The sequence below is a fragment of the Numenius arquata genome, chromosome 6 (genome assembly GCF_964106895.1).
Source record: "Numenius arquata chromosome 6, bNumArq3.hap1.1, whole genome shotgun sequence".
In the NCBI taxonomy this organism is placed as follows: Eukaryota; Metazoa; Chordata; class Aves; order Charadriiformes; family Scolopacidae; genus Numenius; species Numenius arquata.
In genome coordinates, this window is record NC_133581.1 from 34999282 (window position 1) to 35013379 (window position 14098).

At 40.6% G+C, this 14098-nt stretch overlaps 1 protein-coding gene across 2 annotated transcripts; it reads left to right on the top strand.

Annotated features, from left to right (window-relative positions):
* The first annotated feature begins 1562 nt into the window (after nucleotides 1-1562).
* EHF (ETS homologous factor) lies at nucleotides 1563-13885 on the top strand. 2 transcript variants are annotated; one of them, XM_074149508.1, is made up of 8 exons: nucleotides 1563-1662; nucleotides 4134-4379; nucleotides 4709-4768; nucleotides 7137-7205; nucleotides 7294-7362; nucleotides 10385-10444; nucleotides 12786-12981; nucleotides 13786-13885. In XM_074149508.1, the coding sequence occupies exons 1-8, from the start codon at nucleotides 1566-1568 to the stop codon at nucleotides 13883-13885; spliced, it is 897 nt and encodes a 298-aa protein (XP_074005609.1). In that variant the 5' UTR covers nucleotides 1563-1565. The 2 variants fall into 2 exon arrangements, with proteins under 2 accessions (XP_074005609.1, XP_074005610.1); XM_074149509.1 differs by lacking the exon at nucleotides 7294-7362.
* The last annotated feature ends 213 nt before the right edge of the window (nucleotides 13886-14098 follow it).

Consider the following 14098-nt stretch of genomic DNA (forward strand, 5'->3'; position numbering starts at 1 on the left):
TTGCCATTCTGTATAGCTACAAAAAAAAGGCCCTGAACTAGGTTTTACTGTAAAGCGCCATTCCCTGTGATAAACTTCCAAGGCTTTGGATTTTAAGCAATTCTTAGTAACGTCCCTCTCTCTCCTCCCCCCTCCAAACGTATAGATACATCTGGTGGGGAGGGAAGAGAGAGAGACTTGCAACTGTGTCATTTTCAGGCTGTTCTTTAAAACCGAGGCTGTGAGTGTTTCTAGTGACCCCTTCTACCAAAAAGGTTCCTGGTATGAGCTTGTTGGGGGTCAGGGTGTGCCCTCAATGGAAGTTTTCTCATTGGCCTCAGTGGATAAACAGCCAAGACCAGTGACTTTAACTTTTACAACTCCATTTTGTATTTCATCCTCTTTTTAATTCTGGGTTGAAGTCTGGCTGCATGCACCCTGATGACTAAAGTCTCATTTTTACAGATGTTGTAGCTTTCAATTTAGAATATTTTTGAAAAAAGGTTTGGCTTTCTTTCTGTGTATTTCTATAAGAATAATGATCTGAAGCCTTTATAATATTTAACAAATTACTTTGCCAAACTCTTGAAGAACGTCTATAGTTATAATGTATATTTTTAAACTTCAACTTCAAACCACTGAAAGACAATGTAAAGTATCAAGAATACCTGTAATTGGGGAATTTTGTATACTTTACTGGAATGATTAAGCATGTGATAAATATATGACATTTTTCTAATATATAAGTAGGTGGGTTTTACAGTATAAATAAAATAAAGGACAGTTTTACTCATGGTGCTAATGCTAAGATAAGTAGAAAGGAAAGTCTGTGTCACTGAAAAGAGGGAATGCTGTCTTCAGGGTGGTGTCACTGCAAAATGCTGTTTCTGTTATAACAATAGCTGTCTCATTTACAAGAATTTACAATTTGCTGTCTGGTTTTTCGGTGGTTTGAAATGCATGACACTTGTTACTGAGAAGTGTTATGGACAATGTTGACACAGATCAGACTAAGAAACTGGGTCAGCTGACAAGATATTCCCTATATCATTACCTCCCTGTAGCATTAACATGTGGGTCCTTCTGTGTGAGTTTCTGAACATGGTTTGCTCTCAACTGTATAGTTTCATTTGCAATTATTGAAAAGTCCTTTCTCTCTCCTTAAAAAAAAAAAAAAAAAAGAAAAAAGTAAAACATGTATAAACCACATTTCTCTTTAAATGAGGGGGAAAAAAAAGTAAAACTATTTAGTATTTAATTTCTCGAAGCTTGGCAGTTTTCCTGTATTGCTCTGTCTGGAGCCTTGTCTTTTCATTCAGCTTCATTTCTGACTACAGATTATTCATTTATGGATGGGCAGCTGTAGAAACTTGCTTCTTGCATATGCAAATCAATCATGGTAATGTTTATCATAAGATTTTGTGGCAGTGGAAAAGGGGTTGTGGCAACATGTTCTTGATTTCAATTGTATCTTCTACAAATGGAATTGGCTTCCTCACTTCACCTTCAGTGGATTTTACTAATTTTTTTTTACATTTACCTCTTGGACCACTCACTAAGCAAGCTGTTCGATTCATTTACAGATCATGATTTTGGAAGGAGCTGGCAGAATGAGTATCAATTCCAGCAGCAACCTACTCCACCAGCAGCCTTCCTGGACAGATGGGTATTCCACATGCAATGGTAGGAAGAATTCAATGTCTCTGAGCCATGGTTTTGAGGGGGGAGGCAGGGTGGAAGGGGCTACTACACCTTTAAGCATGCACAAATGTTATTTGTCAGTAATACTAATTTACAGGAGTTTCACTTCTGGTAAGAAAAATTTCCAGTTTTTTACTTTATTTTTAAAAACCTGAACTTGCAACACTGTTTCAGAAAGTGACCAGTTTATGGTTCATTTCCTTACTGGTTCTTTTTCTTAAAATGAATTTAGTGGTGCTGAAAGTGCCAAAAGTTCCCTCTCGTCAGTCCAGAATTCTTTCTCTCGTACCTTCACCCCTCAAGCCTTTCTGAACCAACATTACTCTTCAATGCTAATCACCCCTCCAGCTTACCAGGGGAATAGTATTTTTTGCTCCTTTACTGTATTTGGCTTTTCAGCTCAAATTACTAGATATCTTTCAAATTAGACTGGCATTAGAGCACTAGGTAACTTGTGATCTGAGAACTTTTCTTTTTTTCCTTACTATTTTCTGATTATTTGGCTACAGGTATAAAAATGTGTTCATATCTACGTATATGTAGTGTTTCATATAATTTTAGAATTCTTTTTATCACTCAGTCAACAGCTAAACCTTTAAAATCTAAACAAACACATACTGTAGTTGTCCTTCTAATCCAAATAATGCCACAAAAAAAACTTGCAATAAAAGTTCCCACTCAATGAAGCTCTTGTTCTCTTTTATATGTGATTTCTAAATACACAGGAATACTTAAGAGTGCACTTAATAAATGTGCTGACTTGCCTGTAACAGATTCATAGGGGAAAAAATCCTGACAGAGTTTCATTTTGCACAGGATTTCATGAAGGAAAATGGTAGGATCTATTTTCATGTTTCCAGTGTGTGACTTCTCAGAATTCACTTATGTTTTAGAGGCACAGGAAGCCGAAAGCTCAGACCAGTCTCTACAATCATTCACCACTTCACTTCCTTTTACCTAGCTACTCTTTCCTCCCACTAAAGGCTCTCTATTTACATTAGGAGTCTAATGGCCTCTAAAATTTCTTTACCCTTCTGAAGTGATGGGAATACGTACCAACCTCCTTTTCAGGGAATACTTGATGGCTCCATCAAACCTTTATTCTCTGACATGCAATACTCTTAATCATTTCCACACTCATTCCCTAAATCCTTCAACAGGAGGATGAGAAACAGTACTGCAAAATCCCTAAGTTACTGACACAGACCTTGTTGGCCAATATTGATAAAGAAACCTAAGTAACTGTAGAGCTTTTTTGTGTTTACCTGGAAACTAGCATTGGGCACTGTATCTCAATCAAAGAGACTTCAGTTCTAGTGGGACATGAGGGGAGGTGATTTCCTAAAATGTGCCAACTCTGTTGCTTGTGGTCCTCTAGCAATATCCTCTGTTGTCAGTATTTCTCACAGCTGTGTGGGTAATCTTTTTCTTGGGGACATTGAGAACAGACTGGTGCCATGTTCTGGACCTAGGCCATGGCAGTCTTTTCTCCTCCCATAATTCAGCTACCTCTGCAGTCTCTCATTCCCTCATCCTTAAAGCGTTCATGTGTTTGTGAGCATTTTACCATGCCACCGTCTCTGCCTGGCATATTCCATTGTCCTCCTTTCCCAAGGAATAAATTGCACTGAACTCCTTTCACCAGCTTTTCTGTGAGGGCAGACCAAAGCAGTCCTGCCTTTGCTCTTATCTTATATAATTATCCTATCCTCACATACAATTTCTTTCATTTACACATATAAATTACTGTTGTCCAATGTCATACAACTGAGAGCAGCTTAAAAGTTTGCCAAGAAAAGATTTAGGCGTCCTAACAAGAAAATTAGGCAGCTTCTGTAACTAAAAATGAATTTTACAACTGCATTCAGAAATCACCTTACTTGACTACAGATGCGTTCATCAGAAAGTGAGCTCTATCATGAAGCTGTGGGCCATACTGATAGGGTTTTACTGTAGGGCAATATGAGAGTGCCTTGGCTTTTACCATTCTTTGACTGAATCCCACAATTCATATTCAGTCCTTATTAAGACTTTATTCAAGGAAAATTTCCACATCATATTATGAAAATTTTGCAAAGCTTTTCCATCATTTTCTGATGTATTAAAATTGTTTTCCCACACAAAGATCAATATATCTTTTCAACAGTACTTCTGTAAGGTATCTTCCATCAAAGAATTTTGTTGTACTTAGCCAACATTAATAAATTAATACTTAATCTGCCAAGAGAGGTGTAATGAAATAATTCCCAGTTTTTAAAAGAAAACTGAAGCAAAAAAAAAAAACACAATACCTTCTCCACCAACAGATACTGAGCTAGTGTTAAGGACTGTTCTAAGAAAAGAATCTAGATCTGTGGACTTCCAGGCAATGCAATTTAGCTATAGATCTTTCTTGTTGTCTACATAATCCTGTGGTCTTAACAGAGAGAGTAAATACCTATTCTCTTTTCCAGTGTCCAGCAGCTTCTATGGAACCCAGTGGCACGAAATACACCCGCAGTACTGGACTAAATTTCAAGTCTGGGAGTGGCTGCAGCATCTCCTTGATACCAACCAACTGGATGCCAACTGCATACCCTTCCAGGAGTTTGATATCAATGGGGAACATCTGTGCCGTATGAGCCTGCAGGAATTTACTCAGGCAGCTGGGACAGCAGGGCAACTGCTTTACAGCAACCTTCAGCACCTAAAATGGAATGGTAAATAGATGTTAGGCAGAGACATATGTACAGTGGTCTGAATTCTGGGATCTTCAGAAGTTCCTTACATTCCCCAGAGACCTACTTGGCAGATCTGACTTGCTACATTTGCTATAAGCTGCTTATTCCTCATTCATTGTATTGCTAAATTGCTTAGATATGACGTAAGGCAGAAGTCTGAAGGACCAGGGGAAAGGGTATATTTCCCACTCTAACGGAACTCTAAAATTAGCCCTCTGGCTCATCTGTAGCAGTTGCTGCTTGGACCTAATACCTATGATTCTTCTGTGCTCATTGTCATATAGCCTGTCTGTCATGCTTTCTTGCAGGCCAGTGTGGAAGTGACATGTACCAATCTCATAATGCCATTGTGAAGACAGAACAAACAGGTGAGTGACAGCTGGGTGACTTTCTTTGATGGTGACAAAAAGTGGAAGCTGTCCATTCCAAGAAAGAGACATCAAAATGGCATTACATAAGTGTATCATGCAGAATAAAGGAAGTAAAACAAATAATCAGACAATGTCTACTTTTTCAAGTTTTGAGTAGTACCACCATATCTTAGTTTGCATGTGGCCACTTTTTCTGGGAGACCTCTGCAGTATCAGTCTTCAGAGTTGGAATAGTTTGCAGTGCTCAGTGAGTACAGCTTTGTCGAGGACTTCATTCTATGCTTCATTCAGCAGATATCAAAGGAACTATTTTCACAGTTCTTAGTTTTAAAAAAGAGAGAAAAAATATTTTGTTGTGAAGTGCTGTTAATGTTTGAAATGAGGAAATTTACAAACAAAACAACTTTGAGAGAAAAAAAAGTTACATTTCAATTTCTTCACATGTTATAATGAAACTGAAATACAGGTAATATTTTGGTTTGACCAAATCTACATTTTTCCTGTGGCAGTCTTTTTTTTCAGTGTTTTCATAGCTACATCCCTTTTCTCCGAGGACTTCTCAGTTCAATCTCAGTTTTCTCAGTTCAATCTTCCTCTTCAGGCACAATTATTTTCCTGGTTCCTTTGCCAGAGCACCTCTGTCTGTATCCAAACACTCTCTATCCCACTAGTCCCAGCCTCTTTGTGTGGGGGTTTCTTCGTGAGCAATGTTTTAATAACTCCTGGCAGAATGAATACAGATTCACAGCGTGCGGTGTCTCTGACAAATACTGCCAGCCTGCTTATTCAGCTAACCCAGAAGAGTCCAACCTCTCCAGCCAGTGACACTATTCACCTTCTTGCAATGGGCAAGCACTGTGATCTGTGATGCACTCTTTGCCTGTGCCCACATAGCACAGGTGATGTGCATACAGCAGCTTCAATGTTTGCCATATAGGAAACTACCGTAATCTTTTAAGTCCTGATTGAGACCTTGGTATAATTTTAGTTTCTCTTCCCACTAGAGATAAACAGTGCAGTGCAAAGTGCCCCAGCTGCACATCCTGGAAAGGTCAAAGCCCAGGACTAACTGATGGTTCTCCTAGCTGTGCTGAATCAGGAGTGGTGTGGAGGGCCTCTGGCAACGCCGACCACGGGCAGTGGGAGTGGGTTTAGTTTCTGCATGGGGAGGAGCAGATGGTGTGGATTGGTGCTGCTGGGGAAGGGACTCCTTGTGAACCAGCAGGGACAGGGCTGGTTGTTTGGAGGGGAAGCCTGCCTCATCCCAGCAGACCATCGCAACTACAAAGTCATGGGTATTGAAAAAAGCCAAAACGGGAAGATAAGCTGTCTCCCCATGTTCTGGCTAGGTAAGGCTTGTTTTCAGAGGCAACATCAGGCAGATCAGGTGTCCAAGCAAGCAAAGGGTGTGTGCTGTTGTAGGAACACAAGCTCTGGGTGCCCAAACATGCAACTATTACTTAGCATGCCAGCTAAATTCCCGTGTCATAAGTGGTAACTCAGCCAAACGTGATGATTTAGCTATAACTAATTTTCGGGGTGTTTATTTCATTTATATGAAGATGAAAAGAAATTAAGTAAAACCTAGATTTGAACCTTTTATCTCATCCTTTCTGACTTGGATTCAAAAGAAAAAGATATTTTTAAGGCTTCTGACCTCAAAAATGCACTGTGAAGAGGGTAATTTCCTGATCAGTGTCCAGGTCATAAAGGCAATGTTTCTGTTCTGCCTATATTGACCCATCTGACCAGAAGGTTACTAAACATTATTGCTCTTCAATCATTAAGGTGTTTTTTATGTTAAGGATAGGAACTTGATGTGCCTGAAATAAAATGTCCCTTCATATAGGATTAGGCTTTGGTGTTTCTCACTAGGTGCTTAAACATGAAGCTCTGTTTCGGAGGGGACTTTTGAGTTCTGCCATTATAGAAAGAAATGATTCTTATAAGCATCCTCTGGTTTTACTAGATATTTGAGAACACTTTCATCTCTATGGCACCAAAGCACTGTCAAAATCACTATGAGCTGAGAATTTGGGACTAGATTGGGTAGAATTAGACTTGATCTGGCATAGGAAAAGTCCTTCAAGGGCAGACATAAATGATATATTAGCTAGGAATAGGAAGAACCTGCTACATTATTTCTAAAAGTCAGTGCTTTGTGTAAGTACATTTGCCTGAGTATGCAAAACCCCATCCATAATTTGAGTGAAAGGAAATAATTTCGTGCATAGCCCTTTCACTTCTTGGTTCCTTTCACAGCTCTTTTTACAGATTTCTTATTTGCTCCTTTCTCAGTATTCAACTCTGTGCAAAAAAATGTTCTTTCAGCTATCTGATTTTCCTTTTTGTCCTTTACCTTCAGATCCATCATTAATGGTGTCCTGGAAAGAAGAGAATTACCTGTATGACAGTGGCTATGGTAGCACAGTAGGTAACTAACATCACAGTACTTCATGCATTTCTGAGATGGCTTTATTGTCTGAGTCTATTACTTTAAATGTCTTCTTTCTAATTCCCAGAGCTACTGGACAGTAAAACATTCTGTCGTGCTCAGATTTCCATGACGACACCTAGTCACCAGCCTCCTGGTAAGGAACTTGTAATTATATTGTTAATTGTTTGTCACTTGTCCCAGAGCTACCGACGTATAATAGTCTCTGTGGTCTTCTGTTGTAAGACTGAATCTGAGCTTCCAGTAATTTTAAACCAAGCAATAGTGATCCTGACAGCTCTTTTAGCTATCATTATTACAATAGCTTGCTTTAAATAAATGGTTCTCTCTTCTCTCTGTCAAGACAAAGAAGATCAAATAATCTGGAATCTCCATGTATCTTTTAAAGTGACTGAGTCAAAGGGGAAGATGTTAGTGTCAGAGAGATGCAATGTTCCAGCTCCACCACACTTCTCTGTGGTGTAGCTGGGAATGGGCAAATGAGTGCCATGTTCCTCCCCAGAAGTGTCTGTGTTTCCCTAGTGAGGCAGTGGTTCATGCTGAGTAGGTTTCCAGTTTTAGGGCTGAGTTTGGGGTCAGCCTGGGGGAGCTGTAGGTCAGGCATGAAGCCCTCTGCCCAACTGTTCCAGCAGAAGGGCTTCCTCCTGGAGCTCATCTCAGCTGACAGCAGGGCAGGTACCACGTGCCTCTTGACCCCTCCATGGTGCGTCCACAGAGCAGAGATGCAGTCTGCCTACTAAAGGGCAGGAGAAAGAGCAAATCTATGTGCAGTAGTGCCCAGCAAAAGTGCAGTCTGTGCACATGTGTTGGGGCGCTCTGTGGGCCATGTCCCAGGGGCAGGCACCATGGGCAGAGGTGAGAGGGTGAAGCAGTGGAAAAAGAGGAGAGCAGTGATGGCAGGGGAGTGAGAAAGGGGGCAGGTCCTTCCTAGAAGGCTGTTAAGCAAACGGACCTGAGGGAGAAAGCAGTGGATGTCATGGGAGGCTGAGAAAGGAAAGCACACTGCTGAGGATGCAGCCTTGCAGCACTGTCTCTGCATGGGGGGCAACCCTGTGCCTCTGCACGCCCAAGCAGTCACCACTTTTGTGCCTGCCTTTTCACTGCATTCCCTGGCCTGGCAGCACAGCTGGACTTGCCAAGTGATATACAGTTTAAACTAATGCACTCAGCAATAACTTAAAAAAAAAAAAAAAAAAAAGAGAAAACCTGACCAGAAGAAGAAAACCACCAAACTTTAAAGCTCTCTGTTTGCTTTCTCCGCCACCTCCACCCACTCTCGCAAGATGGCAACCAGGATTTCGGAACTCTCTAACAGGACTGGGGACCTGTCAAGATCCTGGCATGGTGTGTTTACCCTCTGACTGCTTAAGCCTAGAGCTAGGGTGGCATGCCAAGGGCACAGCCTCCTGTAAAAACTGAATTTGTATATCCCGTAAAAAAATGGCTCATTCCTGAATCATATGCAAATACTGTGCAACCTTTTGTCAAAAGTTTTGCAAGACAGCTTTGTTGAAACTGCATCATAACTCTTTTCATCTGTCAGGCCCCAGCCTCCTAACATGGCATGTTTGAAACCGGTCTCCACGTAGGAGTGGTGGCAGAGCAGGAGACTATTTACACAGCTGAAATCCAGAATAAATAACCAGCCAGGCAGAAGGCAACTAAACTTCCAAGAATAAATCTCCAGTCAAATGGAGCATAATAAACATTTGCAAGTGCATTGTGGGATTTTAAAATGAGGAGGATTTATATAAGAGGCCAAATAAAGGACTGGGTCCTTCTGTCCTTGACTAGAGTTCCCACAGACTTTTAATAACATCAAGGGAATCATAATCTGAGGAAATACAGTGAAATAAGGCTCATTTTACTTTTCCCCCCTCCCTACCCCGCAAACTGAGTGAGGTTCAGGCTAGTTCCTGGTCTTTGAGAGCGGGAAGGCAAAATGACTTAGAGCGCGGTTGCTGCTTAGGGATGAAGGACAATAATTATGTCGGGCTCAGAATAATGGAGGTTAGGCTTATCCTCACTGACCTGTTCAGTTTATGCTTCCAGTTATGTATGAATAAAGTAAGTGTGTGAATATCTTTGCATCTACCTTTTCACATGCAGTTATTGCAGTTGCTTGTGCAAATCTGACAAGTTTCTATGCAAATGATTATTTCCTGTGAGTCATTTTCCCATGCAAATGCCCGGTTTCCTTGAAAAGTATGATAATCATGCATTCAAAGAAGCTGGGAAAAGGTGCGTGGGACCTTAAGCTTTGCTTTATGGAATTCAGGCACGAAGCGTTCTGAAAAGCAAACACAGAAGCAGCTCCCTCTCAGGACTATCCCACAGCTTTTGTGAGACTTAGAGCGATCAGATGAAAGCTATTCATTAATGACAAGAGCAGAGCCAAGCTGCAGTGGTTTTAGGGCAAGAGGGTTGAACGTGCAGACTGTGAGGTAGGTTACAGTCATGAACAGGGGGGAACTTTGCTTTTTCTTCATTTCTGAAGAAACACTTGTGCCAGAAACCCTATTCCTCCTCTGGCTGGCTGCAGGTGATAAAAGTACCATTGATGAGAAATGGCTTGTTTCTATGGCTCTGAGCCATGAAATAATATATGCACGTCCAGCTGCCAAATACTCCTACCAGCACAGTCCTGTTCCTCACCCCTGCCCACCCCCTTCCTCCCCCCCCAGACAACAATGCTGTGCCAGTTCATTATGTTTTAGTCAGGTAAGTATTCTGTGCATTGGTACCAGTGCATACCTTTCACATTAGATCATCCCTTCAGAAACAAATAAGCCCCCAATGATACATGCTTCTGCAAAGACTAAGGCATAATGGGACAATTCAGGATTCCTTTTATAGACATGATCGTCTTATTTTTCTCTCTCTCACACATAACATGGGGTGAGGTATTTGTTAATCAAATTTAGGTTTCAAAAGCCAAATGTTTATCTCTGCATTCATTCTTTATTCATCAATGGTCTCTTTGTGAAATATGCTGATTTTCATATAGTACAGAAAATAAAACTCACGCCCTTCCTCCTCACTTAGATTACCTTCTGAAAAGTGATTAGCTTTTTTGTGGTTTTATTTCTTTCAACCTGCTAGTCAATGGAAAGCCTTTAATCAAATCTACAAATAAGCTTCATTTTCCTTCCCTGCAGATTCTTCAGATGTGAAAAAAATGCAAGATCATACCCCAAAGTCCCACACCAAGAAGCACAGTAAGTTGACATCCGTGTTTATAACGGTTGGTGGACCGAAGGAAAAGAAACACATTAAAAGCAAATCCCCTTCGGGAAGGAAAAGGAAGCATTTTGAAAGCAAAACTGGTTGGATCATTATTGTGATTGAATCCTCCAAGGATCTGACTGTTTCTAGTACTGTTTGATTGTGTTATTTTTGACTCAGTTTTGTTATATTTTTCAAATTGTTTTTATCAGTGAGGGCTTAGGGGGAAAACTAGAAGTCAGTTGCCTCTGCCCTGTGCTGAGCTGGGCTGTCGGACTGGAGTAAAGGAATGGTGAAGGAGACCCAGGATTAAATCAGGAAGGTCTGTGTGTGGGCATGGCCGTGATCATGCCCATGCATGCTGGGTGCAGCATGCACCAGAGACCCTGCTCAGCGCCTCCTTGTAGAACTTTTCGTGCATGGTGCCACCAGCAAGCACCTGCCCCTCAGCCCTGCCACATTCTTCTCCTCTCAGTCTTTCCACTCCCCTCATCTGCTTTTTCTGCTAGTTTTAAGTCAATGTGGCTCTGGAGACAGGTTACCATAATTGTGATTTTTTTTGCTGTGGTCCCATTAATGTACTTTACTGAGATTTTTATGATGAAAATATCTTGTGTATGTCTCTTGCATCTTGTGTCATTCCCTATTTATAATAGAAAACCTGAATATTGGTCTTCCACTGCAGTTTGTAGTATTTCATTTCATTTCATTTCATTTCATTTCATTTCATTTCATTTCATTTCATTTCATTTCATTTCATCCTGTTTCAATATGGTCTCCATATTATCTATCTCTTCCTGACTCTTCTTCTTAGCCTGCTCTGTGACTTTGCCCAGCCAGAACTCCTGGACTTTTTATCTGCTCAAAGATATTTGTTTCCTTTTTCTGTATGTATATCAAGGTTGCTAATGAAAGGATTAGATAGGACTGGTCTGAAGACAGACCTGTGAAGAACTGAAGTCATTTGGTTTGTTCAGCTTAGAGAAGAGAAGGCTGAGGGGTGACTTCATCCCTCAAGGATGGGCAGCGGAGGGGAGGTGCTGATCTCCTCTCTCTGGTGACCAGCAACAGGACATGAGGAAATGGAAAGAAGCTGCATCAGGGGAAGTTCAGATTTGACATACAGAAAAGGTTCTTCACTGAGAGCGTGGTCAGTCACTGGCACAGGCTCCCCAGGGAAGTGTTCAGAGCCCCAAGCCCAACAGAGATCAAGGAGCATCTGGATGAAGCTCTTAGTCATATGGTCTGGTTTTAGGTAGTCCTGCGAGGAGCAGGGAGTTGAACTTGATGATCCTTATGGGTCCCTTCCAACTTGAGATATTCTATGATTCTAAGAACTCGGTTACAGCCTTGGCATATAGAAAAGGTCACTTTGCCATGCTGGATTACCCCATGTCTCCAGTTTCTTCAGGTCTACTATGTGTCATGATCTATGTTACTGATGTCCAGATATTTTGTTGGCTTCTAGAAAATAGTTATAATTAAAAAGAGAAATAATGGATTAGTTGACTGAAATCTACCTCTACTCGTTGCACTGTATACCATTTTCTATTTACCTTCACATCTTTGACTAGCTTGTTTCCTTCTTAATTTGGTCTAAACCCTTGCATGCTTTTGAACTCAGACCAAAGGACTGCTCTCCTTCTGTCCCACCTTGGCACTGTGTTTGTTATTCTTCATTCATAAACTACTACATCTGACTTGTTGGATTTATTTAATTCTTTTTCTTTTTGACCTGGACTTTCTGGTACCATCTCTACAGTAACTATGGGGTGAGTTTGTCACTATCTCTCTGTCCACTTTCTTACTTATTTAAGTCTACCTAAGGGACCTAGGACCAAATACTCATTGATGTGGAATGGCATTTCACCTCCTTTGCCTTCTGTCTCTCTTTTAAATGCGTGGAGATTCAGCGCCTTGGCTGTATCATGTACCGCATGATAATAGCAGGTTACATGCCATGCTGTAGAAGACAGGAAAAATGGGCAAATGAGATGAGGGGAAGACTTAAGCATGCTATCTTCAGGGCAGAAACAGTGCCAAAGGTAGAAGGAAGAAGTGGGTGATTTGGACTCTGCTTCCCCTGGTTGCTGGGGCTCCTACCTGCCTGCCATGGGGCTCAGACTGCCAAAGGCTGACACTCATTGCCAGCATCAGTGTAAAGGCTATCAGCATTTTTTCGCTATTTATCTCCAAGGTGCACTCCAGGAACTATGGCCTGTCCCTACTGAGTGGTCACCATCTTTAGATGACACACTGTAAGAACATGACATAAAAATGGCAAGCATAGCCCAGATAGCTCTTTAGACACTCCTGCCCCCTTTCCTCTTTCAGACCCTCGAGGAACTCATCTTTGGGAATTTATTCGAGATATTCTTCTCAATCCTGAGAAAAACCCGGGATTAATCAAATGGGAAGACCGGTCAGAAGGTGTCTTCAGATTTTTAAAATCCGAAGCTGTGGCTCAGCTCTGGGGAAAGAAGAAAAACAACAGCAGCATGACTTATGAGAAACTCAGCCGGGCTATGAGGTGAGCTGAGATATTGCTGTAGAAGACTGGGGCATGTAAAGAGACTACCTGAATAGAGAATCTGGTTGACTTTTAAAAATGAATTGTCAGCAGCACCAGTTGCTTTCTTTGACAACTGAGTCTCTCCCACTAGTTTTGAGATTGTAACCTTATGTTCTTTGTCTTTTCTTTCCCCTCTTGTTTCTGTACTCTATAATATATATAATATATACAACGTACATCCCTATTTTATATATACAACTTACATTCTGTTGCTGTCCAACCAATGTAGAAAGGAAACATGGGTGCAGCAAGCTGAACGTTCACGTACTACTGAATGGCCAGAGACCTCCAATGTTCAGAAACTAGACATACCCCCCCAAACATTATCTTAAAATAGATTTACAAATTCTATGTGAGGATTTTCTTTGTTTTTTGCTTTAACTTTTTGAGCATTTTCTCCATAATATATGAAAGTTCAAAAAGTTTTTTTGAATGGAAGTAGAGATTCTTTCCTGGTCTGATTTCAGATCCTGACGTATCTGGAAAATACACCATGAAATCTCATAAGAGTATGTGATAAATACGGCAATAGGCTATGACTTGAAATATGGTGAAATTCAGACAGAAAACAATTAATGTAAAGTAAAAAGGAGACAATTTTTCTTTTCTGTCTTTCAGTTATAATAATCTTCGGTATTGTATACACATCAATAGAAAATAAAGACTGTTCAGCTAGCTGAGGAATTGCCTAATTGGCAGTGGCCTTTTAGGACCATAGGTGAATTTAATCTTAAATCTTTTTCTATGTTTTTATTTTGACAGATACTATTATAAAAGAGAAATCCTGGAGCGTGTGGATGGTCGGAGACTAGTATATAAATTTGGAAAGAATGCCCGTGGCTGGAGAGAAAATGAGAATTAAATATGTCAAGAAATAACATTTAGAACACTTGGATGTAAATATTCAAAGACTATTTTCTTATATTTATGTACCAAACTGGGGTGAAAAAACAATTCTACTTCTGTTGGGAAGAAGGAACATTATCACTATTGGTTTTAAAATTATTTTATGTGAAGTATGTCCTGTATGGGGAAAAATGTACACAGTTTTCTGTGGTATAAGATAACATTATAG

What these genes read in the sequence shown, in the direction of transcription:
- EHF (XM_074149508.1), top strand. Translation starts at nt 1,566, where the DNA reads ATGATTTTGGAAGGAGCTGGCAGAATGAGTATCAATTCCAGCAGCAAC. An exon ending in TGTGAAGACAGAACAAACAG is followed by an intron (nt 4,769 to 7,136) that starts GTGAGTGACAGC and finishes CTTTACCTTCAG; the next exon opens with ATCCATCATTAATGGTGTCC. An exon ending in TGGCTATGGTAGCACAGTAG is followed by an intron (nt 7,206 to 7,293) that starts GTAACTAACATC and finishes TCTAATTCCCAG; the next exon opens with AGCTACTGGACAGTAAAACA.